Source organism: Amblyomma americanum, chromosome 5 (assembly GCF_052857255.1).
Source record: "Amblyomma americanum isolate KBUSLIRL-KWMA chromosome 5, ASM5285725v1, whole genome shotgun sequence".
Classification (NCBI taxonomy): Eukaryota; Metazoa; Arthropoda; class Arachnida; order Ixodida; family Ixodidae; genus Amblyomma; species Amblyomma americanum.
This window is the reverse complement of record NC_135501.1, coordinates 127,235,388-127,262,311: the sequence shown is the minus strand read 5'-3', so window position 1 is coordinate 127,262,311 and position 26,924 is coordinate 127,235,388. Positions and strand designations below refer to the sequence as shown.

Below are 26,924 nucleotides of genomic sequence, written 5' to 3'. Positions count from 1 at the left end.
GCCATTAAAAAGAGAGCTGTATAATCTACATCCATGTGCTGCTATAAAAGAAAGTTCTAAACTTTGTAGACGAAGAAAATAATTACGGTCACTGCACTGAAACTGCCTGTTTTGCAGCTATAAAAAAAGCGTTATGCGTCATTTTGTGGTGGGCCCTATTACAGTCCGCTGATTCGCAAGGTTAGTACAAAATGGGGAGACATAAGGGCGTCTAGATGATGTCAGGACGGCGCGAAAAGAACAAAGACGAAAGAGGCACAAGAACACAGCAGGACAGGGGCCAACTTGCAACTGAGGTTTATTCGCGACCCAAACCCTTACATTTTATCAAGCACCCGAGCCGTATCGCAGAAGCCTATCACACAACTTTCCCAGTTTGTTGTTGGTCCTTCATTCACTACCACACGATGTGTTAAAGCAGGAATTTTGATATTGCGATCTGTTTGCCTTGGCCAAGCGTGCGTCTTTGTTGTGAGGATGAATTGCTTTCCTGATGGTTTTGCGCTTGGATAATCTTGGGAACTAGTCAAAAAAAAAAGTTTGCTTTTATCAGGAGTGTAGTGCTGAATGCATGATTGTATCTTCCGGTCTGTTAAAAGTAGCACCTACTTCCTGAATTCTGATTGTTATTTACAATCTCTTATTCTTGTGTGATAGTATTCTGCGATACGGCTCAGGTGCTTCATAAATATAAGGGTTTGGGCGAATAAACCTCAGTTGCAAGTTGGCGCCTGCCCTGTTGTGTTCTTGCGCCTCTTTTGTCCTTCTTCTTTTCGCGCCGTCCTGACATCATCTAGAATCTATGCACCAACTAGCCCAAACCAAAGTACTTCTTCAACATAAGGACGACAAAGCGTAGTGTCTGTCTCCGTCTTCCCTTAAACCGGATCAGTGCAAGCACACGGGAACATTCTGGAGTATATTGTGAGCTACTCTTTTTTTTTTTCACGTCTCGATCCTGTGCTGCAATGATGACAATTTTCCACGTATAAGCGTTATTCTTGCTTTTCTTAATACCATCTATACACTGTCCTTGATTTGTGTGTTGTTATTGGTTTGTATAATGACTGCATGCAGTTGGGACACGCTTTGAAAAAGCTCGAGTCTTGTAATACTGCTTTTTCTTGTTTTTTTTTATTCCGCCCCGAAATCTTTAATGACTTCTGCATATTTTTTTTGCAGTACTGTATAGTCTGTTTTCTGCAATTTTTTTTCTGTAATAATAATATTTTCTGTAATAATAGTTTTCTGTAATTGTTTTTATGTAATATTGTGCAACTGCTCAGCCCTTTCTCTAATGCCCTCTGGGCTTTGAGGGAACGAGAAATAAAAAGAAATGAAAAAGTGTCATTGTCGATCACGATTATTACTGCTGTTGCTGAATGTAAATCAAAAATGTTTAGATGAGAGGGTTGTTCTTGACAAACCAGGAGGCAGTGGTACTGGGCCATTTATTCGGCTGCAGAAGCCATTGCCACCAGGATTATGAAAAGACGAAGCTTCAGTACGAGAAAGACCAATCACTCAGTCCCCCACTGTGGGTATGTGCCACTCCAACACAACAAACAACAGTATGACCTTTCTCTCAGGCTAGTAACATGCTTCTTTGCCAGCCTCTAAGATTCACAAGTACCGTACTCGCAAGCGTGTGACTGCGTTTGATCTTGTGCCGCATTCTTTGTCCAGGGAGAAAGAAGAGCCTGACGTCGCAATTCCAACCAAAGTGATCCACGTGCATCCTGTCCTCGACAAGACAACCGAGCACCGCATTCGCGCAATCCTCTACCTCAGCGTCCTGTACGGCGCCAACACGGGAACCATTACGACCATCACCAGTGGTGCATCCAACCTAGTTTTCAAATTCATCATTGAGGAGTGAGTGCACCTCATGTTCGACTCCGAAAGCGAATGCGGCATATTGAAATAGTTGCATGGACGATGTGTCGGCTGGTTCAGTACGAGCCTTACAGCGCGTATAATAAATATTGTTATTGGTTCAGTTAGGAGCTAAACTGCCAATAATGCGGCGCTGTAAAGGCAAGGGCGAAGCGAAAGGAAACACGACAGGGGCGTCGTCTCGTCAGTGTCGTGAGTGGAATGTTTTCTTCCCGAAAGCGCGCATAGGCGTAGGTGCAGGAGGAGAAGGAAGGGGAAAGGCAGGGTGGTTAATAACCTGAAGAATAACCGGTTTGCTACTCTGCACGGCGGGGAATGGGATAAAAAAAAAAGGAGAAAAGAAAGTAGCACGAAACTGAAGTCACTATGCAAAGACAGCAAGCTTTCGGTAAAGTCGTATGCGTAAATAATTAGAATTTGAGTTGCAAGAAAGCGCACGTCTCGCACTTCATTATTTTTTTTGGTCCCTTCTCACTTCTCCTGTTTCTTTCTGTTAGGGCTATCCTTCGTTCCTTGAGTAATGCAGGCGACTCCCATTTGATGTGTCCCTCTTCGAAGCAATTTTTTTAGGCTCAGTAACCGCGCATTAGCTGCACATTTTGGTCGCAAGTCATCCGCTTACACTCAGTTATAATAAGATAAATTATTTTGATAAGTTAATAATGATTACTTTCTACAATTACATTTATCATTCATTGCTGCTAGTTGAGGTATTGCATTAATCTTGCATATATTTCTCGACCGCATTTTCATGTGTGAAAATGAAGCCAGGCTATGGCAGAACACTAAGAATTTAACCATTACCTACATTATCACAAACTGAACAAGGAAGAAGAAACCGCAGGCCGCTTGCCAACGTTTCGACAACAGGGCTTGTCTTCGTCTGGAACAAGAGTTCATCACTGGCACTGTTTAAACAGGGTCATCCCCCCGGTGAGGGGGAAGAGGGTGTGAAGTGGGATTGGTGTTAGGATGGGGCGGGGGAATCTTGTCTAGGCATGATGGTTGCTAAAGTTGATTAACCGGTCGACCTGCAAGTCTGCGAAAAGAACAAGACTAGCTCCGCAGAAAGGAATCATGGGGTGCCGAGCGTGGGCTTGTATTAGTCAGTGTGGCGGCATGAAATACTGGATATAGAAACAGAGGATGCATGAAAGTAGGGGAGGGGGAAGGAATGGGAAGCCAGATCTTCCTGAGAAGTGATAGAAAGAGGAGGAGAGCCAAAGCTGAAGATAAGATTAAACAAAAAAGAGAAAAAAATGTCACTCAGGTGGTTAAGAACGGGTCCAGGTGGAAGGGTAGGAGGAAAGAAACGATTAAGCGGCGGTATGAAGTGATGGTAAATGCTCTGAGCATGTGATTATCAAGAACCATCTGACCAACCTCTCTCTTATGGCCTCTATTTCCTCAATTGTTCATTATATAGATTTATTATACGCACGTTTTCAATTACACATACTTCCACAGTAAATTTTTTTAAATATTAAAAGGGTAGATAGCTGAGCTAGTTGGCACGTTTCTTTACTACTGCAGAAAAAAAGAAACAAACAAAAAGGATTAACAAACAGAAGAAAACAATAACTTTTGAGTCATTGTTTCGATCGTGTTTTTATTTAGTTTTTTTTACCGTAACGGCTTATTCATTGTGCTCAGTCGAAAGTTAAGATGTAATCACATCGTATCACAGTCCAAATTAAGTTTATATATTTGTTTTAATTACGCCGCTTGATGCCTAGAGTGCGCATTTGTAATTTTCGGTTCGACGCAAGCCCGTAACTATGGGCCTATGCTATGGTGGAACTTTTTCGCAGTATTGTATAATAAACTGGACTGGGACTGTAACTCCCTTGCCCAGGCTGTACGGAGGAAGAGCCCCCGTGGACTACGCGCTGTGGCTCTTTTTCTGTCTGCCGATAGCTCTCCTCGCAACGGGCCTGACATTCGTCGCCGTGGTGCCGTTCTTCTTCCGATGCAAGAGGTACGCTTTCCTCCCTCCCCAGCCCCTCTGCGGACCTTACAGCAGTTCAATGGTTTTTTTTTTTTAAGCGAAACCTTTTTTAAGTACGCGCCTTATGTGGGAGACATGGTTCATTAATTAGGAGGTTTCGACTTGAACCATTTGCAAATCTCTGCGCTGCTGAGAAAGCAAGTTTTCAATCTGTCTGGAACTTCAGTTAGAAAAAAATTGGAACCATTTCTACCACGATTATGAACGCAGCGGTAACTCCAGCAGCTTACGCAACGCTTTACAAGCGCTCTTGTGGGCAGAGGCATTGTTATTCAGCGCTCAAATGTACGGTTAACAATTTTCTAGTATTTCAATTTTTTTTCCCAGCATCGCTCTCCAAAAGATAAGAAAAGAAATCTTTGTCTTTTGCTATTATTTGATTTCTCATGAGCCCAGCCCACAAATTTGCTCTTTAGTTTCTCGCTACGGTGTTCGAACGTTGCTGTATATGTAAGAACATATCATTCGTTTCACTTTTGCTCACAATTTAGTGTCCCTTATTTTACAGTCCGAACCTTGGGAAAGAAAGCAGTTCCTACGCCATGGCAGCGGTTCGCCGGAATTACACCGCTCTTGGGCCAGTTAAGTAAGTTTATACTAACAATCACAAGAGCATGTCAAGTACTGATCGACAGTACAGTAAAATATGGTTGTGTCATCTCATATCAATTCGAATAGGCCTATTGTAGTTTTCTTTTTCTGTCTAAGTTTTTCTGTGCCCCCGATTTTTTGCAAACCGCGCTTGTTCCAACTTCACATCGTACGCATCCGGAGCAGTTCAGTATTAGGCACCTTTAGCCTACCGTGTACAGTGTTACCGTTACCAGAATTCCGGGAGCCCGCCCACCGCCAGTGCGCACGCGCTGATTGGTCCCGATGCAGCAGGCGAGGCTTGCGTGCAACTGCCGGGTACTTGGCGCCATCTAGTGCCCTCAACGCGATCTGCGCGTGCGGACTGTCCACACGCCGGCTGCCGTTACTCATGTCACGGTGACGGTACAATAGTACAACGGTACACGGTATGCTAAAGGCGTCTCTTTCCACGTAGTGGTCTCGGCACTGAAGAAAGCCGACCTGCAAACACAATGAAGAGCGTAGTTTTTATTGGGAGAACTTGTTACGTTAAACAAAGAAAGCTTGTCGGCCGTGATAGCGACACGTCTAATCGACAGTCGTCGGGATCAGGATGATCAGTGTTCTCGAGCGTGCTCTATTTAAAGATGACTCGGAATTTGCAAATTCGGCGTGTTTGCTTGTCTATGGATGACTTGTTATCGACGTCATAGCGACTGCCGTGCGTGTGGACCACGGTGAAAGTTCACCCCTTTCTCTAATCCGCCTTTAACTAGCTGCTACGGTGTGTGCTGTAGAAGTCATGCTAGGAGCGCCATCATGGCGCCCATGATGCACGTGAAAGCTATGCATAAGATAGTTTTTAATCGTTAAGTTTTCATTCTTCGCGTATAGTTCGGATTTTGAATTTTCATTCTGTTCCACATAATGTTATGCTTTTAATCTTAACGGTGCTTTTCAAGTGTTCTTTAATTCCGATATTAAATGACCGCGTTTTTTTTTGTGCCTTCGTCCTACACACTGTAAACGCGGAATACCTTGTAAGGTACTGAACAGAAGTAAGCTGTCCTCTAGTGCACACCCTTATGGGAAAGGTGTGCTGCCCAAGGCTTGGGTTGGATTTTCATCACTCAAATATACGGAACAGTATCGGTTGGCAAAGATATTCCCTCTTCAAAACAAGCGACGTTCCTGTATTACCAAGATTTTAACCGAGGTTTCAATCTTCTCTAATTGCCAACCTCAAGGCCTCCGGTGCCACGTTTAAAAGTCTCCTTCGGTTATTAACTCCATCAAGTTATTGTTGTTTGGGATGAAATATGCGTCCTTTGTCGGCAGTAAGTGTCAATTATGTTTAGGGATCGAAATGTACCCCGGGACTTTGGCAGAATAGCTGAGTCCAAATAGGAATAAGATATTTCTAGAAAAATTCGATACTTCTGGAGAGTGTTCGTTACCTGCGGCGTGCGAGCGAAAACTGGCACTGCAACTCATGGCGTCATGGCTACAGCAGCAAAAACACAAAAATTCTGGTCTCCGTCATGCCATGCGCATAGATGAAAGCTACTCCTTTATTCAGGCAGGTGATAGAAGCCTGAGCTGTGATCTATTGACTCACGGAATCAGGTAGAGGAGCTGGGTTTGCTAAACCAAAATAATGTTAATCGGCGCTATGTGATTCTTTCAATGAATCTATCTGAATTATATTCGATTCGGTATTCTAAAAATTTCATATGATTCAATTTTTTTTTTCTGCGCTACACTTCTTTATGCATTTTTGTGTCGTGGGTTTCGGAGAGGGGTCGTATTGGGGCTTCCGATTCAAAGCATTTTCTGCGATCGTTGCGATGCACTTTTGATGTAAGATGCTTCTTCGATCTTTAAAGTTATTTTAAGTTCGAAGAGATGACACTAACTATTCCACATTGCTGGCGCAGGTTCCACGAAGTCGCTGTCCTGCTCCTATTCACCCTTCTAGTCTTCCTGTGGCTCTTCCGGGACCCTATGTTCGCGAAAGGATGGGCAACCTACTTCGACACCGTGTGGGTAACCATGCCAGCAGTTTAGTTAATTACTCAGAAATATATAATTAACTTCTTCAACCGATACTTAATTGATCAGCTGGCGACTGATTGAGGTGTCGTCAGAAAGTATGCTCTACTATGGACCTTTATATTGAGCGAGGGAGATGCCGCAACACATCCTCTCTGGGCTGTTGCAAGATGGATTGGCAGCCGCTTCCACTCTGCGGGTGCTAGGTGCACGCAACAAAACAGCGGACAATATGGCTTCGCTCAGAGAGCGCATTTTGGCAAGGTCTACAGTGAAAAAACGAAGATTATACCCACACATATATTTTATCAGTGGTGCATATACTCTTGAATTAATTGGGTGAATCAGGAAATGCGCTCGATAAATCGCCATGCACTGCAAAACGACTAGCTGCTCTCGAGAGGTGAGCACGATTTCGAACGCGGAATACTGTGTGTGATGCTGAAGCAGTAGTCCCACTTCCATCACCCTGCTTAAGTTCAACAAAGGTGCCTTTTTTCGGGCATTTTCAGATACGTTAATGCTATCGGAAATAGCTGCGACTGAGTTTATTATGTGAAGCTAATATGAAATTAGAACTTTGGCGAGACCATTTTCTTCACTGTTCTGTCACTATTTCAGCCGAATGACATCCCATACAAAAATGTCCTATGGCCGGCTATAGGTAATTGGCCCAAATAGTTATAAACCTTTCCTTCTATAGCTCTAGTTTCAGGCGGATATCCTTTTCCATAAACAGCTAAACATGTGTATGGTTCCGAAGCTGTAGCTCCAGTGGCGTAGATTTTTCAATAAATGGCAATAAGCACCACTTTTGGTGCGTATAGACGAAGGCCATAGGTGGATACAGCTTTTTTCATAGACGCCCATATGTCATTTTATATAGGTATGATGCTCTTATAATTCTTCATGACATGCACTCTTGCCGGTACTGCTATCGCTAAGCACGAGAGCTCCGACCTTTGTATTTTCTCCTTGCTTAACAGCTTTCTGGAGAAAAAAAAACGCACCCCTGATAACAAGCTCAAAAACCTTCCCAATTTGATACTTACAAGTTATTCTATAATCCTTTCTATTCCCAGCTTTTACTTTATTATTAATTAGTTTTAGGGGAAATGAACTGACGCAGTATCTGTCTCATATATCGCTGGACACCTGAACTGCGCCGTAGGCACAAGGGCGCCTTAGCGCTTTCCCTCCCAGCTTTTACTAGAGTTGAATTTCAAACAGGTTGATTTAATATATGAGGCTGGAAGTTAAATTAAATTAAATTGGTTTTGGGGGAAGAAAATGGCGCAGTATCTTTCTCACGTCTCGGCGGACACCTGAACCGCGCCGTAACGAAAGGGATAAAGGACGGACTGAGAGAAGAAAGGAAGAAAGAGGTGCCATAGTGGAGGACTCCGGAATAATTTCGACCATCTGGGGATCTTTAACGCGCACTGATATCGCACAGCACATGGGCTCCTTTGGGTTTCCCCTCCATCGAAACGCTGCCGCAGCGGTCGGTTTCGAGCACCCAGTGTCGCGTTTGTGCTACAACGCTGTCAACACCAACGCATATAGCGCGCATCTCTGTCACCCCCGCCACATATTAAGGCGAAAGCCTTTCGTGGCTCATGAGTGTCGTGGAGGAAAGTTGTTTACGGAAGTTGTCCGCACGAACTCTCAATCATAAGTTGTGTAGTAAATAAAACAGAAATGTAAAAGTTGATAAAGAAGCAGTTCTTAAGCAACGTATATGAAATAAAATACAAATGAAAAGGTAAAAATAAATAAAGAGAAATAATTTAAATGAAAGAAAAATTGCAGGACGCTTAACCTTCTCCTTTAAGAGTGGGACTCGAATGTGTGTTGCATCGCTGCCAGGAAGTCCACGGAACGCAACCGCCCGTTCGGCGCGACGCCTTGACCGTTGGCCAACTTAAGCAAAAGAAATGACGCCCGTCTCCGATATCTCGGTGGACATCCAAACCTCGCCGTAAGGGGAGGAATATTTCCGACGCGTGGTGCCGACTACTACTACTACGGCGCCAACGGCTTTGCGACCGTACGAATTGTATACGCTGCCGCGTAAAATGAAAAATGAAGGAAGAAAGAACACCCGCCGCGGTGGCTCAGAGGTTAGGGCGCTTGGCTACTGATCCCGAGTTCCCGGGTTCGAACCCGACCGCGGCGGATGCGTTTAGATGGAGGCGAAACCCTAAGGCGCCGCCAGTATGCTGTGCGTTGCCAGTGCACGTTAAAGATCCCCAGGTGGTCGAAATTATTCCGGAGCCATCCACTGCGGCACCTCTTTCTTCCGTTCTTCTTTTACCCGCTCCTTTATCCCTTCTTTTACGGCGCGGTGCAGGTGTCTGCCGATATATGCGACAGATACTGCGCCATTTCCATTCCCCAAAAACCAATTTTCAATTTTTTTAAACGGAGAAAGAAGTCAGGGAAAGGCTATTTTTTGTGCTCTTAAGCAGAAAAGTGCAATCTGGTCATTTTTTCAAAGCGCAATTGAGGTGTCCACACGTCATCAAATACATAAACGTACTTATAATTGCTGTAGATATAGCGCCCGGAGCACTTTTCAGTTCTGCAGCGTGCTGGGGCAGGCCGAAGATGTCAGGGGTCTATCAACCGAACAGACACCTAGCCTGTAGGCGTGAAAACAAGGCCAGAGTGGGGAGCCAATGTGCGAGAGAATGCCTGGCGGCAGTTTCGGGGCGGCGTGGAAGTTATATTCCAAAATGAAGTGCTAAGCGCTTCCGTAGTGTTTAAGAACGGGAGCCCGGAGGTTATCGTATAGGTTCTAATGCAGGTCGGGTAGAACATTAAGTCTTTAATAAGGAAGTAATTACTCACTGGTATCCACCCGAACGCAGCCATACGGATACAAAGGAAAGCTATACAGCTTTCTAATAAACTTCGCAGTTAAAGAAAAATTCGTGCTGGTCCGGGGTTCGAATCCGAGGCCACCGCTTCACTGGATCAGTCGCTCTGTATCAACTGAGCTAACCGGGACGGCAAACTTAGTATGTCTTTATTTAAGAGTGGTGTTGCAGCAAGGCTGGATGCCTACGTATCGACAAGTTGTAACACAATCACAGTATGGTGGTAAGTTTCTAATCACAATGATTAAGCGTGAGCTGGCTCGTAATGAAGAAACAATTAAGACATGGTGGCCTAGTACAAAAGGGGCAAAAGACCAACACACACTCATCTACATATCTTGCTTCCGCTCGGCCCTTTAAAGGCAAGACGTGCGCCACATGTTCCAGCAGTCTACCTTACTCAACTTGTTAATTTCATCGTCGGTGTTTCAGAAGAGCGTTTTTAAGCCTTGTCTCATTTTACATAACGCGTTGAGGGTGTAGAAGTATAGCCTCATCATCGTGTGCCGGAGACCCGTAGTTTGCATGCAGATTTCAGCGCAGTTCTCCATCAGAAAAAAATTAATGCGAAAGCATTATATGGCTCATCGGTACGGAAACCGGATGGCGTTGACAAGGAGCAGTAGTCCGAAAACCCCCAGTGACGTCACTAACCTCTCCCATGACGTCAGCAGTAGACTATAAGACAGTGGCGTTTACACTAACGAAAAATCAAACTTCTTCCGAAGGTACGGGTATTTGAACCAAGGACCTTCAGATTCCAAGGCGTGGAAGCATTTTAGTTTCGCCAGTCCGTGCGCATCATCTCGTTCAGCGGTTTCAGTTTTCCCCGCTCGAGTCCGCATGATTTTGCAACTGCGCCATGTGGTCCTCAGTCGTTCTGTCTGGATATGATGCTCCGTAATTTCACTGCGCAGCGAAAGAAGAAAGCAAAGAGAACGCGACTGTTTGTGTAAATATTGGTGTTTTATACTTTTATACTTTAAGCATCCGTTGGCGATATGTCGATATATCTCTCGGACCAGGTCAATCCCATAAAGGAGGGAATGTTTGATAATAAAAGCTCGCAATTTGTGGGGACCTGCCCTGCAGTCCTCTGTGTTTGCTTTCCCGCGAGGCACCGTGCAGCAGCTGCCTCGCCTCGAGGAGAAACACATTCCCTTGTCAGTTACACCAACTAGCAAGAGAGGGCGCCAGCGTCGCAGCGCGAGAGACTGCTTGCAGCCACGCGCGGGAGAGGGCATGAGCAGGTTCGGCTGGGATCGTCGGCACGAGCGGACGTGTCGCTCGCAGCTCCGCTCTTTCCCTTTGCCAGCGGGGCGAGGAAGCGGCGGGAAGACTGGCTCCCGTATCTCGTCCTGTCCGGCCTCGGAGTATATCCCTTGCCTTAGCGCGGGCGAACATGCGCTCGTAACCTTGCTGGTGAGTCGGACGACCTTGATTCATTAGCGTATCTTGTTGCTAGTTGGCGTTATTGTCTCTGTAGCAATAAATGCCTGTTTGTGTCAGCCAATGTGTCGTACCTTTGTTCCCTCAGAGCAAGGCCCGCCGTTTTTGGCGTGCGCTAGGTAGCATACGCGATCACGGGGTGGAGTCAGGGCGGTTTTGAACTTTGTGTGTCAGCCGAGGTTAAATGGGGGAGAACGTATTTATCTCCCCAGTTCTGCCCCACAAATTTTACGAATTCTTTCGGATAGCGTGTGCTTATATATATATATATATATATATATATATATATATATATATATATATATATATATATATAGGCGTGTGTGTGTGTGTGCGTGCGTGCTACAAACGTCAACGGTCTTTTTTCCAACCGCAGACGGCCCAAGGATGCCACGGCAGTCATGATACCTGTGATCCTACTCTTCATGATCCCAGCTAAGCCCTGGGAGGGCGCCAAGAGCCCTTCCTTGCTGTCCTGGCAAAAAGTGCAGGCCAGGCTGCAGTGGAGCGTCATGTTGCTCATCGGCTGTGGTTTTGCTGTAGCTGAAGGGATGAGGGTGAGGAGGATACTATTTTTCCAGTGAGCTCTACACAACGCGCTTTTAACATTTCTTCATAACCGCTTTTAATACTCTTATTCAAAGCGTAGAAATGTTTTCAGCACGAAAAGATTCGCCTTCAAGGTGAATCAAATGGCCGTTGTCTAAACAGCGGCCTCGCAAAATAATCTAAAAGTATTTTTTCACCGCATGAGAAAGAAGTACACTGGGCATTCATATGACGCTTTATTATTAAAAACAGTTCGGCAATTGTCGACAAGGGTTGTCAGCATACATCCCTTGAAGCGAGCTTCTGTAACACAAGGATTCTCGGAACTATGTTACTGGACGCGTGACGCAGCATGAAATGGTGCGCTGAAGGTTGCATTTATCATTAAGGCGCAACTAGCCTCCTGCTTTTGTGAAAGACGCCTAATAGCACCTAGTACGTCTCGTAATATTAGACGGTTAGCCGGAGGAACAAACGCTAGTCCTTACATTTTCGCCGTCTGTACTTTCGTACTGACTTCGGGATTTTAAGGAGGATTAAACTGTCCTTCCTTCTGCCATCCTATACTCCTATGGGACCGTGTCCACAAAAACCATCTGATTGTTTGAAGTATACTTTGTTTTTGTTTTTTGTCTGCAGGAGTATTGTGAGCATAACGCTACTCGATGTTACCAGCGCAAGTGACATTTGCTTTGTTTCTTAGTTGTTTCTGCAACGGTATAGTGAGCCTGGAATCTCACGACCATCATTCTCTTCGTTGAAGCATGCCTTCTTATTATCTAAAGTGTTCTTTTTCATAGATCATTCAGCTGTCCATTACCGCCACACTCTCCATCTAATTTCCAGTCCGGGTTACATGCACTAAGCGTTATCGAATACCAGTGAAAAGTTGCCTACTCTCGTATTGCTTGGTACGCATTTTGCACATAACGCGAGCGCCTTAGATGCAGGTGTACGGCCTAATTACATTAGGCCACCATTTGCAGCAAGACACGGGAGATAACCTTTATTACGTGAGCAGTACATTCATCTTTCGATGAAAAACCTAATATGTGTGTGTGTGTGCGCACGTGTGTGTGCGTGTCATAATCCTCCACTCCCCAGCATCCCTAGCCAACCGCACCGCCCTCTGGTGGTGAGTCCACATCCAGACACTCAACTCTCACGGGTATAAAAATGGCTGGGGTTCAACGTGGCTTGAGCCTAGTTATACGAGCGAAAGCACCATGAAGCATGGTCTCCACTATTTCAAATCAAATGTCAAGGTCAGGTACCCAATAGTCGTAGGCATTTGGTCACGTGGTCATACTACCATACCTTGGGTCATACAACCACGCTGTTATGTTCGGTTTGACATTGTGAGGCATTGAAGGTCATTGTCTCATACACATCGCAATCGATCGAGGAGTAGCGCTTTCGCTCTAAAACGCAGCTCCCAACTACGAACGTCCACCCGCCACTTTCAGACTCGGGATGTTGCACCCACCAACCACTTCCACTCTTCAGAAGTGCACTCAGGAGTGAAAAAAAAGGTTGCGGCGGAATAAAACTGAAACATGCAATGGCAAAACGAATAATGTACAAATTAAATATACACCATGACTGCTTGCGAAGATTCTATGGTCGCCTGCTGATTTCTTTTCTTTTTTTTTGTAACTACTGGGGCGGGTCCAACTTCTTCGTGAACATTGTGACCTCTCTGAAGACAATAACTTTTTCAAGGTAACCTTTGTATGAATCGAACACCTGAATACTGGTACATAAGCTGCTCCAGTGGTCACTGAGACAATAGTCTATCGAGGGAGCGGGGCAGTGTGGAACTCTATCGAAATTTGGAAAACCGTTGAGCGGCGGCAGCGTGCATTCTGAGACGCGTGGGGCCCGCAGCAATGCGCAAAAAAAAATTATAAAATCAGAGCACCGAAATCGCAGAATTATCTCACTTCGAAATTTACGTTCTATTATGCACGAAAGACATAGCTCTGCCTGCAGAACACTGCAGCAAGCTTCATATCATTCTTCCGAGCGTTACTAAAGCAACCAGCACCCTACAGCTTACTCAAAAGAGCATGAGTGCTACTACAGCTTGCTCACAACATCAAAATTAATTTCAAGGGTTAATATTATTACTGTATCAAATAAACATTTCGTGTTCTAATTATTTTCAGGTTAAAGTTGTCGGCTGATTTATTGCATGCCTGTCAAATTACTGACGTCGACGGTGGCGCCATACCACCTTAGTGTGATATAAGGAAACATTTTGGCAGCGATCGAGTTTCCCGTGTAACAGAGGCAAAAGGAATAAACGGCGGCGCAAACAAGGACACTAACATGAAAAAGACACCACATGCGGACACTACCAACTGTTTATTGCGAGGAAAGGTGGCATATTGGCGCAATAAACAGTATGTAGTGTGCGCATGTGGTGTCTCTTTCATGTTAGTGTTCTTGTTTGCCCCGCCGTTCATGTCATCATGCACCAACTCGCCCCTCAGGCCGTTATTCAGCGGCAGAATGTCTTCGAGAATCTCAATCGCGATCGAGAATCTCGAAGGCTCTCGATTCAATATCCATTTCAAACTCACCTTGTGAGAGAGGTATGAGAATTGCGGACCATGCTTCAAGTGTGGTCAAGATAGCACTTCAAGATAACGAGTGTGTACTGTAGAACTTGTACCGAATGCAGTGCGTATGAATGTAGCTGCAAATTGTTTATTGTTATGGTGGTTGTAAGAGCGATACGAGAATGTGGGAAGACTAATTATTAGGTCATTCGGGAGGGACGAAACACGGGCATTTCTAGCGAAGATCTAGCGCTCAACACGCCATTGAGAAAACTTGCCATTCTAAAATTCCAAACAATATGGTAAAATGATCAAATTGAGCCGCACTCCCTGGCAGGACCCTCTGCACTGATAAAATCACATGTCGGCTGTGTTTGGCAAACGATCCAAGAACTGATTATCTTGGCGTAGTCTCCGGGGGCGTATATGCTACAAAAAGTATTTTTTTTCTTTCCCATGAATGCGCAGGTGTCTGGGCTGTCCCAACTCCTAGGCCAGGAACTCGCGAGCTTGGGTCACCTGCCTCCTATCCCGCTTATGATATGCCTCAGCATCGTCTCTTCTTTCTTGTCGGAGCTCGTCAGCAACTCTGCAGCCTGCGTCATTCTCCTGCCTGTTTTCGCTAATTTGGTGAGATGTCAAGTGTTGTGCTAATAAATACACCCCTGCCAATAGCGCTTGATCAGCAAGAGAGTAACAGCGGGAAACTGAATTGGGTCACCAGCCAGGCAAGTGCTAAATGAACTTACCTCCGCGCAGGGCTGCCGTGTATTCCTTTGCTAGCTTGATTCACTTAAAACAGAGCAAGACCTACTCGGGTCAGTGCACCAGTAGATATAAGGGGTGTGAATGAAGCGCAGGATGTATATGGTACATAAAACAAATAAACGAACTCATCTATACTCTTATCATTCATTGCCTTTGCCATCTGTTGAAGTACGAACTTTAGTCGATCTTTTTTGTGTTTTTTATTCTGTGCTCCAAGCAGCACCGAGATGTTGTATATTGTATTTAACTGTACGCAAAAATAATGAAGAACAGAGAGAACGCCTGCACCGCAACGACGGTTGTTTATATATAAATTTGATGTGAAAGACTTCATTAATTGTTATAAATACGAGGATTACGTACAACGCTATATTGCAAAGGGAACCAAGACGAGGTCACGCCGCTAGTAAGTGCAAACGCTGAAATCTCGTACAATAAACTTTCATTTCCGTTTTTCAGGCTCAGGACCTTAACATAAGCCCACTGCTGCTGCTGATCCCAACGACCCTCGCCAGCAACTACGCTTTCCTGCTGCCCGTTGGCACGCCAGCCAATGCCATGGTCTACGAGCACGGCCGACTGACCTTGATGGAGATGGTATGGGCACTTGGGAACACATGAACGGAGACGGCCTTTCTGTTCAAGCGTGAACCGCTTTCAACAGTTTGCATCGCGTTATCAAGCAGAAGTTTTGCCTCTTCTAAAGCGCCAGGAAGAAGATTGCATTCGAATAGCGCATTTTTTCTCTCAGCCACTCTTAGTACAATATGGCTCTGTACTAATGAACCAACAACGTAGAAAGTTTAACACACAACGCATCGCTGCACTCCTTTTTGGCGTTCACCTCCTCCCCGTCCCACCGGTCCAAGTATATTTGACGATCGCAAGAAAAGCATTTAAGTTTAAAGTGCCCAAGCGGTAAGTCCATGTCTTAGTTTCCTGTGTGTTCATCTTGCTTTTTCGCTAGCGCTTTCGTATTCAGAGATGTAACAACTAAACCAACCAGAACCTATTTCCTAGAATTAGATTAAGTACTTGCAAATAGCATGCGTCACAGGTGTTCACTGCGTGATTTTCATTAACTTTTCATTCTTTCTTATGCAATTATGCTCGCGGAAATACAGACACCGGTGTTTTTGCGTTTATCCTGCATCAAAACGCTATTGGAGGACAAGCCAGCTACTTCATCATTGACAGCAGAACGTCACAGAACAGAGTTTGTAAGGCGGAGTATTGAGAGAAGGCAGGTCTTATGGTCCTGCGTCATGGCCTCTATTGCAGCTCATCTTTGTAGCGCAAGCCACGCGCACACATACAGCCACGTCAAAACCGATCTCTTCGTTTTCTTTCCTATTAGCTGAATCGTTATCGCACAATTATTGTCTGAAATTTGACTGTCTTTTCTGCATTTCAACTCTATTGATTGTGCAGGAAACGTGTAAAAAACCGCATAACATAAAGCTGCTCTGAATGTTTCTTACAAAAAACGAGAGCGTCACTGCCATGTGTGACAACCTGTTTACCTTGCAGGTCGTTCCAGGAGCCCTGGTTAAGACCATCACCATGTTTGTCACCGTTGTGGTGACGTGCGTACTCGGAGACCCGATATTTGGCATGTTTCAAGAGGCGAAGTGGGCGGCACCTGTGATCATGGAGGATCTCAACACTACCGTCATTCCAGACCTCAGCTAGCCATTTCAGAAAGCCTCGTAAGATGTGCGTGTGCAAATGTGAGACATCGCGCTGAGCTCTGATATTTTTGGTTTTTGTAGTGATAGCTACATTACAGTAGCATTTTGAGCCTTCAGCGTGGCGGCGGGTGCGCTCCCGTGGCTGCGCTGCCGCCCTGTGGCTGCGCCGCCACGCTGCCACGTAATTGGTCACGTGGTGCGGAGCAGCTGCCGGCGGCACGGCGCCGTAGCTGATCACGTGGTTCATCACGCGGTTGGTCACGTGACCAAGTTCCACTCGGCCAGCTGTAGCTATCGCGTCACTCCAGGTTTAACCAGAGCTAAACCACCGCCAATTTTTGGCAACAGTCACTCATTTCTCAAAGATCGGCACGCAAGTTCAAATCGTTTTTTTTATGCGTATAGACGAAGTCGGTATTTATCAAGCATGTATGGTTTTACTGAAATCAAAATTGTTGGTGCTAATAAAGTTATAGCTAACGAAACGCCCCTGGTGGGACATTACAATTTTTGTCATTGTGAATTTCTTAATGAATAATGGGTGTTGCTCTGTGTCAAGGTGCCCACGAACCGTCATCACACACGACATCGGTCAAAACAAAGCTGCGAACAAGAAGGAACGCACATTAAATGGTACTCACATTAAAATGACCACACGCACTAAAGGACACTAATTCTGCGCAGCGGTCTTTGTTCAAAAATCGTGACAGGTGCTGCGAACGTTCTTACAATAAAGGGTTTCCCCACTCTAAATACGAATATGCCTATATGGGTGTAAAAAGAAAGTAAGCTGTCCTCTAGCAGCCTCCCTTCTTTAAAAGGGAATGGGCTAGAGGGTAGCTTACTCCTTTCTTACTCCTTTCTGTTTAGAGTGCAGCATGGCTGCCATGAAAGGATAAGTGCCGGGACCGTTATCTCAGACCTTTCCTTTCATTAAATTCCTTTCTCTCACTTTCTCTACACAAGACGAGCGTACAAGTTCTTTAAGTGGAAAATTTATACCATAATATTTTTAATGTGAGGAGTTTTTTCCTTTAATGTCAAATTGCCCTGCACAGGAACTAACAAAAAGGCGACAGTTTTTTATGCGCTTGAACCGTAACGCTATCCAGACTGCGATATATATTTTAGATGTCAGTTATAGAAACTGTATATACTCACCATGTGCTAAAAAGTTATGCAAATAACCTGGTCAGTATCAGCGTGCCAACTTTGAATTTGGCTCTTTTCAATGTGAAACTCTATTTTTGACTCTGTCTTGTTCCGAAGACTTTTTTTTTCTACATCATTAATTTTTTCTCCGTTTATGAAAATGATGCATAAAAATGATTATAATGATAATTTATGAGGAAAACAATTCAAACATTTATTGTGCGCAATCAGGGGCACTGTGATACATGAGCAACACAAGCAACTAAATGTGAATAGCAGGCTTCTCTCATAATACCTGACGTGACAACCTTCTTTTCTTGAGTTCACTCTTCAGCAGCAGAAAAGTAAACTACTTAGAATGGATGGGGTCTAGCATTTATTCTACTTAATTTTAGCATCCTAGTTTCATGATTACTTGAGAAATGGTAGACGCACAGCGGATACAAAAGGAGAAACCCTAGTCCGGTCGTTCCCTGTCTGCGCCTGTCATTTCGCTAGTTATGATGAATTTAGGAAGACAATACCAACTTGCCCAAATAAACACTTTAAACTTAAACGTCGTAAAGCGCATCCCTGCTTCCTCGCGGACGTGGCTATTGATCTCTTCGTTAATGCCGTCTTCTGGGTTCACATCTTCCGCCGATCTCCTCATATCCTACACAGTCTACCCTAAGGTATCTCTGGACAAGAAATAAAAAAAACTATGTTAGAAGCAGTTAGAAGTACGAAGTTAAACATGACAAATAAAGCTCTGACGAGTGTATTTGGCTTACTGTGATCAGTACAAAACCAGTACCTGGCTCATTTTCGATTTGATATGGGATTTTGGGTTAGATTTTCTAGGCGTTGCGTGGCACCTTTGCTTGTCACAATTTTCCAAAAGGAATATGCATATATTGACTTTCCAACACCGTATAATTTGGCTTTCCTTCGATGTCTGGATTTAGTTAATTTCGGGAAAGAAAGGTTATCATATTTCCCAAGAAAACAATATTTTGCTAAACGTTTTCAAAATTAAAAAAAAAATTAGAAGTGATCCTTCTATGGAATCGTCAATAAGTCAGTGTTCTGTGTATGGCACAAGCTGACTGAGCGGTGGATGCACTCCTGCACGTACTGAATAAGCGAAGTGCAAGAAAAACATACCTGCACAATTATCTCGGCAACGTAAGTAAGATTACTTTTGTGCTATCTACCTGATAGGAAAATTTTCGCCAAAGCTCTTATCTCGTGACAACAGTGCGAACCTCACAAGAGTAAAAGAGCAGCCCAGCTCTAACCTGTGGAAGCAATGAGAAAGCCATTGTTGTGAGCTAATGCGCCTGCGTCCAAAACCAGCCTGGACGGTCTGTATAAGGAACACGTTCATTGTTCGGGCTTCTGCGGCACTGCGTTCGGCAACACGCTTCTGTAGCATTAAGCATGTCAGTGAAGAAAAGTTATAGCACACCAGCCAGTGCAGGTAAGCAAAAAATTCAGAGGGACACCTAATTGCCTTACTTGTTGGCAGTGCGATGGAATTAAACGCTGTTGGTGCATTTACCAGAAATTACGTCATTTCTCTCTAGCGAACGGAAACAAACCACTCAGGTGACGTCACTTTGCTCCAGTCAATAGGAACTACTTGTTCTGATGACTTCACTACCCACTAGCCAATGGGCGAAGTTTATGACAAACGACATATTTTCCTCCCGATGAGGCTTTTAATGAAGGCGCGCACACACACACACCCGGGCCGATACAGTGAAAGCACTGTACTTCAGTTCTATTCGATTTTTCTATTCCTTTCCTTCCTTCTGATGAATCAAGCAATTACAATGCCCCCCTCCCCCCCCCCCCCCCCTTCCCGCGCCGAGCACCGCGCACTTGTCTACCCAGTACTCCACCCGAGCCAATAACGAATAAAGAAAGGTGGAGGAGGGAGATCGAGGTGGTCGTACCTTCGCATCACCTGATCACAAACGTGAAAAAAAAAACTATTTCATGGAAGAGATTGAAAAAAGAATTCAAAGCTTTCCTTTGCTATTACTTTTTCTCATTATTGCATTGGAGAGAAAATATACTTTTATCGGTAACATTCCAGTGCAGCTCAAAACCGAAGCATCAAGGATTCGATGACATGCACCGAAAACCCCACCGCCCAAGAAGCGTTATCATCGATCTAAAAGCAGTTTGAGCGGTCTAAGAACCTCCATGAGGATATATCGCCTCCAACGGACACGAGTCGTATTCAGAATGTATGCATTTATTTCTACAGAATTCAAATCCTCGCGTTTAAGCAAAGGGGCATTAAACATGTGAGGAACCATACGCACCGAGGAAAGTCCAGATGTGCACATTGTAAGGGACTGTGAAAAGCAGTCCATCTTCTGTTCATTCCGCTGTAGCTTTCGTGTTATATATAGATAATGCGATAGTGGATGTATGGTAGCTCGAAAAGAAGACAAGAAACAGGGAAGCTCTCTCAGGACGAAAGTCACTATTGAGAACTGCTAAGGCATAATACCCTGGAATCCCGCTCATCGGCTAGCGCTGGTAGAAGAGTGAAACCTAACCATTTAATGTAGGGTAAAAATATAAGGATATTAATAACACGGACACGATCGTCTAAGCTTTAAAAAACGAGGGTTGCCTAAAAGCGGCCGAGAGGCAACTAGGCATGGGCAAAAATCAGACACACGCACTCACTACTAAGATGTCATTAGTACTGTTCATAATGCAGTTAAAGTAGCCGAGAAATGTTGCACATATCTGTACAGTAGCCGATACGATCAGGACACTAATGACGACGGCAGAAGTGTGAATTAGCCGGTAGCGAAGTAATAAGTAAAGAAAACCTTAAAATTAATGCTAAGGGGAAAAGCCGCAGGTGAAGGTCAAGTACCTGCTAATCTTTTAAAGGTTACTGGGGAGATAGAGCAAGAAAAACCTGCCACTCTACATATGCAATGCATCAGGACCTAAAGCTTACCGCAACCTTGGAAGAACGCTAACGTAATCGCAATCCATAAGAAAGGTGATGGCAAGGGCTTGGAGAATTAGAGTCCGATCAGCTTACTGTCTGTTGCCTACAACGCTTTTACTAAAGCGTTTAGGACTACAAGCACCCATGTAAATAAACATACCTACCTTCACTCACTAAGGCAATCGCTAATCGAATTAGAGGAACGTTATACTTCAGCTATCCAAAGGACCACACCGGTTTTCGGGAAGACTGCTCAACAATATGCCATCTTTATGCAATTAGTCAGGTGAGAGAAAAATTTGTAGAATTTACTAGACAGCTATATAGCCTCCCAGATTACGAGAAAGCATTTGACTCAGTAAAAAGCTTAGCAGTCATGCAGACATCGCGTAACCATGTAACCATGGTTTAGTAGTAGTAGTAGTAGTAGTAAAGACTTTTATTCGACCATAATTTATAGGCCGAGCATGTCGACCGCCTGGGCGACCAGAAGCCGCTGTTCTTCTTCCCCTTCAGCGCCAAGCCAGTCGAGCCAGGTGGTGATGGATAGAAAGGGTGGGGGGAAGGAACCCGACTGCTGAGCAGCCGGGCAATAGAAGAGGCAATGGGCCAGGTCCGCATAGATGCAGGGGCAGTTGGGACAGGAAGGGTCCGATCGATAGCGATAGAGGAAGAGGCGGGACGGGGTGATAACTGCATTCATCTGAATGTGCCGAAGAAGGCGAGACTCCGGCACCGTGAGTGATGGATGAGGAGGAGGGTAAAGGCGTTTGTCGAGGCTGAGCTCAAGGTAGACCTCTTTTATGGTGCGGCGAAGGGTGAGCCTCCCACCGTCCTCCGAGGGCTTGGGCCAGGGGATCAACGGTGCCCGGAAAAGTGTGTCGCGGGCGAGCTGATGGGCCAGCTCATTGCCGTCAATCCCTGAATGCCCAGGGACCCAGCGGAGGAAAACGATGGAAGGCTGCAGTGCGGAGACCGCTCGCTCGACCTCCTGTTGGAGAGAAGGGGTCAGGGTGCGTTTCTGTATGTGGTGTATAGCGGCTTGTGAGTCTGAATAGACTGTGTACTCTTGGAGAGAGGGAAGGAGGGCAAATGACTGGAGGGCATGCGCAATGGCGAGGACCTCGAGGGACAATGCGTCTGGAGGGTGTAGATACGGCCCGCTGGTGTGGGTTTCAGGAGAAGGGAGGTGTGGATGGTACAGGGCGTAGCCGCAGGAACCTCGAGGAGCCACGAAGGCATGTCTACAGTTACTACCAAATATATCTAGCAGTTGCCCTGCTACTGTAGTCACCCATTGAGAAAGAGATAACGTATCTGTGGAAAGGTTGTTAATCAGGTTGTTAAAGGTTGTTAGTCAGAGTCCGCAAAAGCATCGGGTACGGGCTTGGTCATGGCGCACTGCGCATTTCTCACGAGAGCCAGGTGGAAGCCTCATCGCTGGACTCTACCTATGAAGGAGGTTCCATCGATTACAACTCCAAGGCTAAGGACGCCGCCTCTACAACATGAAAGCATCCACGTATGCAGGTCAGACTTGAAGATATGCGACTTCCTGAAGGTGAAAATATGCGGCTTCCAATCGAGAACTTGCTTTGTGCAAATTTAATCTCTATCCTTGCATCTGTAATTACCTCAGTTATTATCCATGTCTTTACGAACTGTTTTCACATTACTGAACAGTATCTATTGCGTTTATTATTCATAAACCCTTTGTTATCTTATTTCTGCTTAGTTACACTCATGTATGCGTTGTATATAAGTTTTTTTTTTTATGTCTACTTCTGTACTGTTCATGAATTGCTATTTCGTTTCTGTTTGCTGCTTCCATACCATGTTTTGATTTCCGGGGCCTTTGTCAAGCTGCTTGTAAGCTTCCAGCCCAGGCCACCATCCGGTTGCTAGAAAATAAATTTCATTTGCTGTGATTGATTTCAGTTCATGCTAACGTAGCAGAAAAGACAACAAACCGGCAAAGAAACCGTAAAGTTTGATGCGATTTCTAGATGGTCACTTTAGGCCTGTTCGAATTAGAGAGCTCTGACGCAGTTTTTACAAGAAGGCTGAGTGAAATTCAAAAGCTTAGTCGATGGGTTCTGTTATCCTGACGGTGATTAATGCGAAAACATTGGATCGCTCATCGACACGAAAAATCGGCGTCAACACAAAACACGAGATTGGCCGAAATGGTGGGACCTCAACAGAGGTGGGAAAAGACAAATCGTTAAGCAGTAAAAGTCAGTACTTGTACTTACAAGCGCACCAGCTACAAAGTAATAGAAAATAATGAGAATATAATTGGAATAGAATTAAAACAAAACAGAATGGAATTCGAATAAAATTTCAATGATTTCGCATTACTCGCAAGTACGTTCCTTAAGAATAGTCGGTAGTTTGTATTTTTATTTGAAAGTAAAGCACAGAAACAGAAGGAAACGTTTATGGCTACTGTTGGGCCGTCACAAAAGCGATAACTTTAAGAGTGCGTTATATTGCACACAAAACGCACGCAAAAGGGGACCTTGAGCGTTATCACCGTGCGGTTCCCTTCTATTGCATGTATTTTCTTCCCACTGGCTTTCTTCTTAGATCAGCCTCCTGCATTCGCACTGCTAGCGGCCTGAATGGCCTGAATCAATGCGAGCATCAATACATCGTCAATGATCAGTACAGCATCAATGATCGGAATCAAATTAAAATGAGTTCAGATTTAGGGATTCAGAGGCACACGCTGTGTTTAAGCAAGACCACTTAAGCTCAAGATAAAACGAGGTAAAAGGAAGACGAGGAGAAAGACAGGTATGCGCGAACTAGCTACTGGTTATTCTACCGTGTTTTCACTCTTCCGCCGTCTTTCTCGTCGTTTCACCTTCTGTTTATGTATTGTTCCTTAAATACAACGTGTGACTGAAATAAACCAACTAGCCTCCGCTGTTGCATTGTTGTCAGATTTGTGTGCTGGTCCACGGTTGCGCTAAATGAGGCCAGCGAAGTTAACCGAATAGATCAGTTATCGGAGAGCTCAGAATTAGACCACCGTACACCACTGCACCTATACAGCAGTGATATGCATTTGTACTGCTGTCCTTGCAAATTCTATAGGGTCATTTCGATGTAAATTGCCTCGGAATGCAATACAACACACTCCCTTTATTCATGCATTTTATTCAGAAACATTCATTCAGTTTCTTTTTTTTTTGCGGCCTAATAACTCTACCACATGTCACGTAGTTATGGCGGCTCTACCATGATCCTTTCTTCCAGTGTTACGAACAAACTATAACTGCATATCAACCAGTCGTGTGCAAGTGCAAATTCGTAAATTCCTAGTGAAGTAAACCAGTTTTGACTTTGGCAGGTATAATAAAACCTTCCGGTTAGTAGTTCTTGCATTACCGCCTCTTATTCGCGCGGATGACTTCGCTCGGGGCCAGCGTTTTCCTTCTTGGCGACCGAAACCGATGAATCACTGTTGAGTCGGCGATAAGGGAGAGCTGTTTCTTTAAACGGTCGCTTGTACAGCCGGTAGAAAGACGCGATGCCGCTCGCCGTACACTCTTGCAGGGTGGAGTGCCATACGCAACGGCTGCGTCACACGAGGGAGGTGCTACACTCTGAGAGCCACTGTCTCGCATCCGTAATTACACGAACTGAGACGAAATTTTAGACCTCCACATCTCAGGACACAGCCACGTTACTAAAATTGTACAAAATGGAATAGCTCTCGAAAGCAACTGCCTCCAAGTTCTCGATATAAACTTGCACGCTAACTTCAGGCCATAAAAAGTGAATTGATGAATTTTTGTTAAATATTGAATTAATGGGGACACCAAATTTGTGTCCGCCTGGCCTCATTACCAACGTGCAAAGACAGCATTAGCGTATAGCGTTTCACATTTAAGAAAAAAAAATCAGTAGAGCCTAATTTTGAACACGCCGTATACGAAGGTAGACTCTTTCTAAAGAAACTTGTAATGAGCGATGATTTTTTGAAATTTGAGATCAATAGCAATATTTCGTCATATCGCGATACGCTGCCAATGTGATACAATTCTTTCCCAATATATATAATTTTTCTCGATTACACTTGCCTGTGCTGCCCCATATTGGACTGCAGTAGTGTGAGCGGTAGAAAATCGTCGTGCAATACTCTTGCCGTTTGAAGCAATCTGGCAAAACAAATTCTACCTCTCCAGTAAAACGGAGGATTTCATAAATATTTGTGCGCGGTTGAGAGATCTCAGAAGGAGTTGAGAAGCTTAAATTCCACCAAAAACAATATCCCAAGAGTTGGCATATGAGCTATATTAGCATGTTCATGCTGAAAGATTAATTTTTCATTAACATTAAGTGCCTTATTTCTAGCGCGAATCATTCATATCATTTTTCAGTGTTAAGGATCCATTGGTTGGATATCTATACCCACAATGCTTGGAGCCACTGATTAGACACATTCAATAAATTCGCAAGATCACGACCGCTAAACACTAGATTCGGATACAGTACATTGTTTTCTATGTAAAAATTTCAGGGAGGAGATTTCAGTTAGATCTGTTAAGCTAAATTCGTTTTTCAAGCGTCGTCACTAAGTTAGGGGTGGCGAGCCTTACTAAAACAAGTAAGCTTGTCAGGGAATTATGCTGTTATTTTTGACGATAGGCGGATCACTCGGATAGTCAGGCTTAACGCGAAGTGTCAGAAAAGAACATAAAATTCAACAAAAATAATGCTAAAAACGGCATTAATCATGTGCGATTCTTTCGGAGGCAAGAAACACTAGGTTAAGTCTGCTCCAAGGCAACAATAGTCATGGCACTGTGCCTGCATGTGCGAATTGAAGAAATACGCCGTTTGATCAGACAAAAAGGGTGCTGAGAGCAGCAGCCAGAGATGCAAACGTTCAACAGTTGGGTCTTCTTCCCTGGGAAGCAATGACACTTACTTGACGCCAATCTTGTCCTTCTCTTTCAGCACCACCAATGCAACTTGTACCATGCTTATGGCTGTCGTCAGATGTGCCGGTTCTGCGCAGACAAAATAAAGATTTAAATCGTGACTCAAGCCAGGTGAAGCTTTGGTTGACTCACCAAATAAAAAGTAAGCAAAATTGATGTTTCGGAATGCATAGGATCCATAGTTCACGAAAAGGCTGCCATGGAAAAAGGTGGCTTACATAGCATTCGACATTCCTCCAAACCTTTCCATACAGGAATTCAAGTTTTGGATTACGATTAACGCTGAAGGTTATAAAAGGTCTCTTTTTCGCGCCGCATCCTTACCGCCAACCAATTTTGCGCATGGAACCGGAAACCTCCATTTTGTTCACTTTCGAAATGGTCAGCGACGTTAACTTCGCCTTGTTAAAAAGCTTCATGATCAGACGCTGCATCGTAGAACACTAGACCGGCTGAGCACATCGTGATTGTTGCTGTGCAAATATAAACAGTCTCCGCAAAAGCTGTAGCTGAGCTCTTGAACAGTGTAGAAATATCTTAGCTAGAGGACAGACAACGGAATGCAAGGCCATTGGTCTAGTCATGTGTTTGCAGTTCCGCTGGCCTTCTGCTGGCTTGCTCTTAAAGTTAGTGGCATCAAGTGAACTCGCGAATAATAGCAGTAGTTGAGACTTAGTGCACTCCAGAAGCAAATCCTTCATGCGATATGCTCGGACGTAGCACTGCCAAGCACCAGAGTCTCGCCCTAAGTGGCACGGGTGTTAGTCAGCCGGAGCTTCAAGCGCCTTTAATAGTACATTAAGTGGTCTGCTTACTAAACCGTGCAAGTCGCAGTATGAATATAATAACTGTCGTCCACAACGAGTGGAATGCACTAATCTCATCATAATTCTGATCAGCCCAACCACACCGACTGCAGGAGAAAGGATTATCTGTTCAATTAAACCTGACCTGTGCCAGCTGCGGCCACCTTACGCCCGCAGTCTTACTCTCATCAAACCACCTGTCCTTCTGCTACCCTCCTACTGCGCTTGCTTTCTCTTGTAATCCAGTCCGCCACACTCGCGTCCAGCATTCTTGATCAAAAATTTTGAATATTAGAATATTCGAGCTAGTGTTATGTAAACCTTGAAAGTAATGGTCAAATCTCCCGATATGTAGCAAAATCTTTTTTTAGAGAGTTTCCATCGCTCACATCAAGTAGTTAAGACTGCCATAGAAAACCAATCAGGAACGCGTTTGACGATATCAAAAACGTGAATAGAAAAAAAATGCAAGCCTACTGATGGAAGATCAGCAGATATATTGATTGTTCCACTGAAACGTTACAATATATGAAAAAATTGCGTTCATAAACTCTCCCGTTGAAAAATGCATTTGTCCAGAATAGCTGGGGTATGTACATTGCCTTCGCAGCGCA

General features: G+C 44.5%; 1 protein-coding gene across 2 annotated transcripts in view; it reads left to right on the top strand.

Annotated features, from left to right (window-relative positions):
• The window catches only part of LOC144132671 (Na(+)/dicarboxylate cotransporter 3-like), a 49,265-nt gene extending 23,726 nt beyond the window's left edge, over nt 1-25,539 (top strand). The window contains exons 6-14 of one of the 2 annotated variants that reach the window (XM_077665260.1): nt 1,687-1,875; nt 3,752-3,874; nt 4,413-4,490; nt 6,415-6,519; nt 11,237-11,417; nt 14,442-14,603; nt 15,201-15,338; nt 16,272-16,471; nt 25,521-25,539. In XM_077665260.1, coding sequence (XP_077521386.1) covers nt 1,687-1,875; nt 3,752-3,874; nt 4,413-4,490; nt 6,415-6,519; nt 11,237-11,417; nt 14,442-14,603; nt 15,201-15,338; nt 16,272-16,433 — 1,138 coding nt within the window. In that variant the 3' untranslated portion in view covers nt 16,434-16,471; nt 25,521-25,539. Of the gene's footprint in view, nt 1-1,686; nt 1,876-3,751; nt 3,875-4,412; nt 4,491-6,414; nt 6,520-11,236; nt 11,418-14,441; nt 14,604-15,200; nt 15,339-16,271; nt 16,936-25,520 lie in introns of those variants that run through there. The other variant, XM_077665259.1, reaches the window with a different exon arrangement.
• The last annotated feature ends 1,385 nt before the right edge of the window (nt 25,540-26,924 follow it).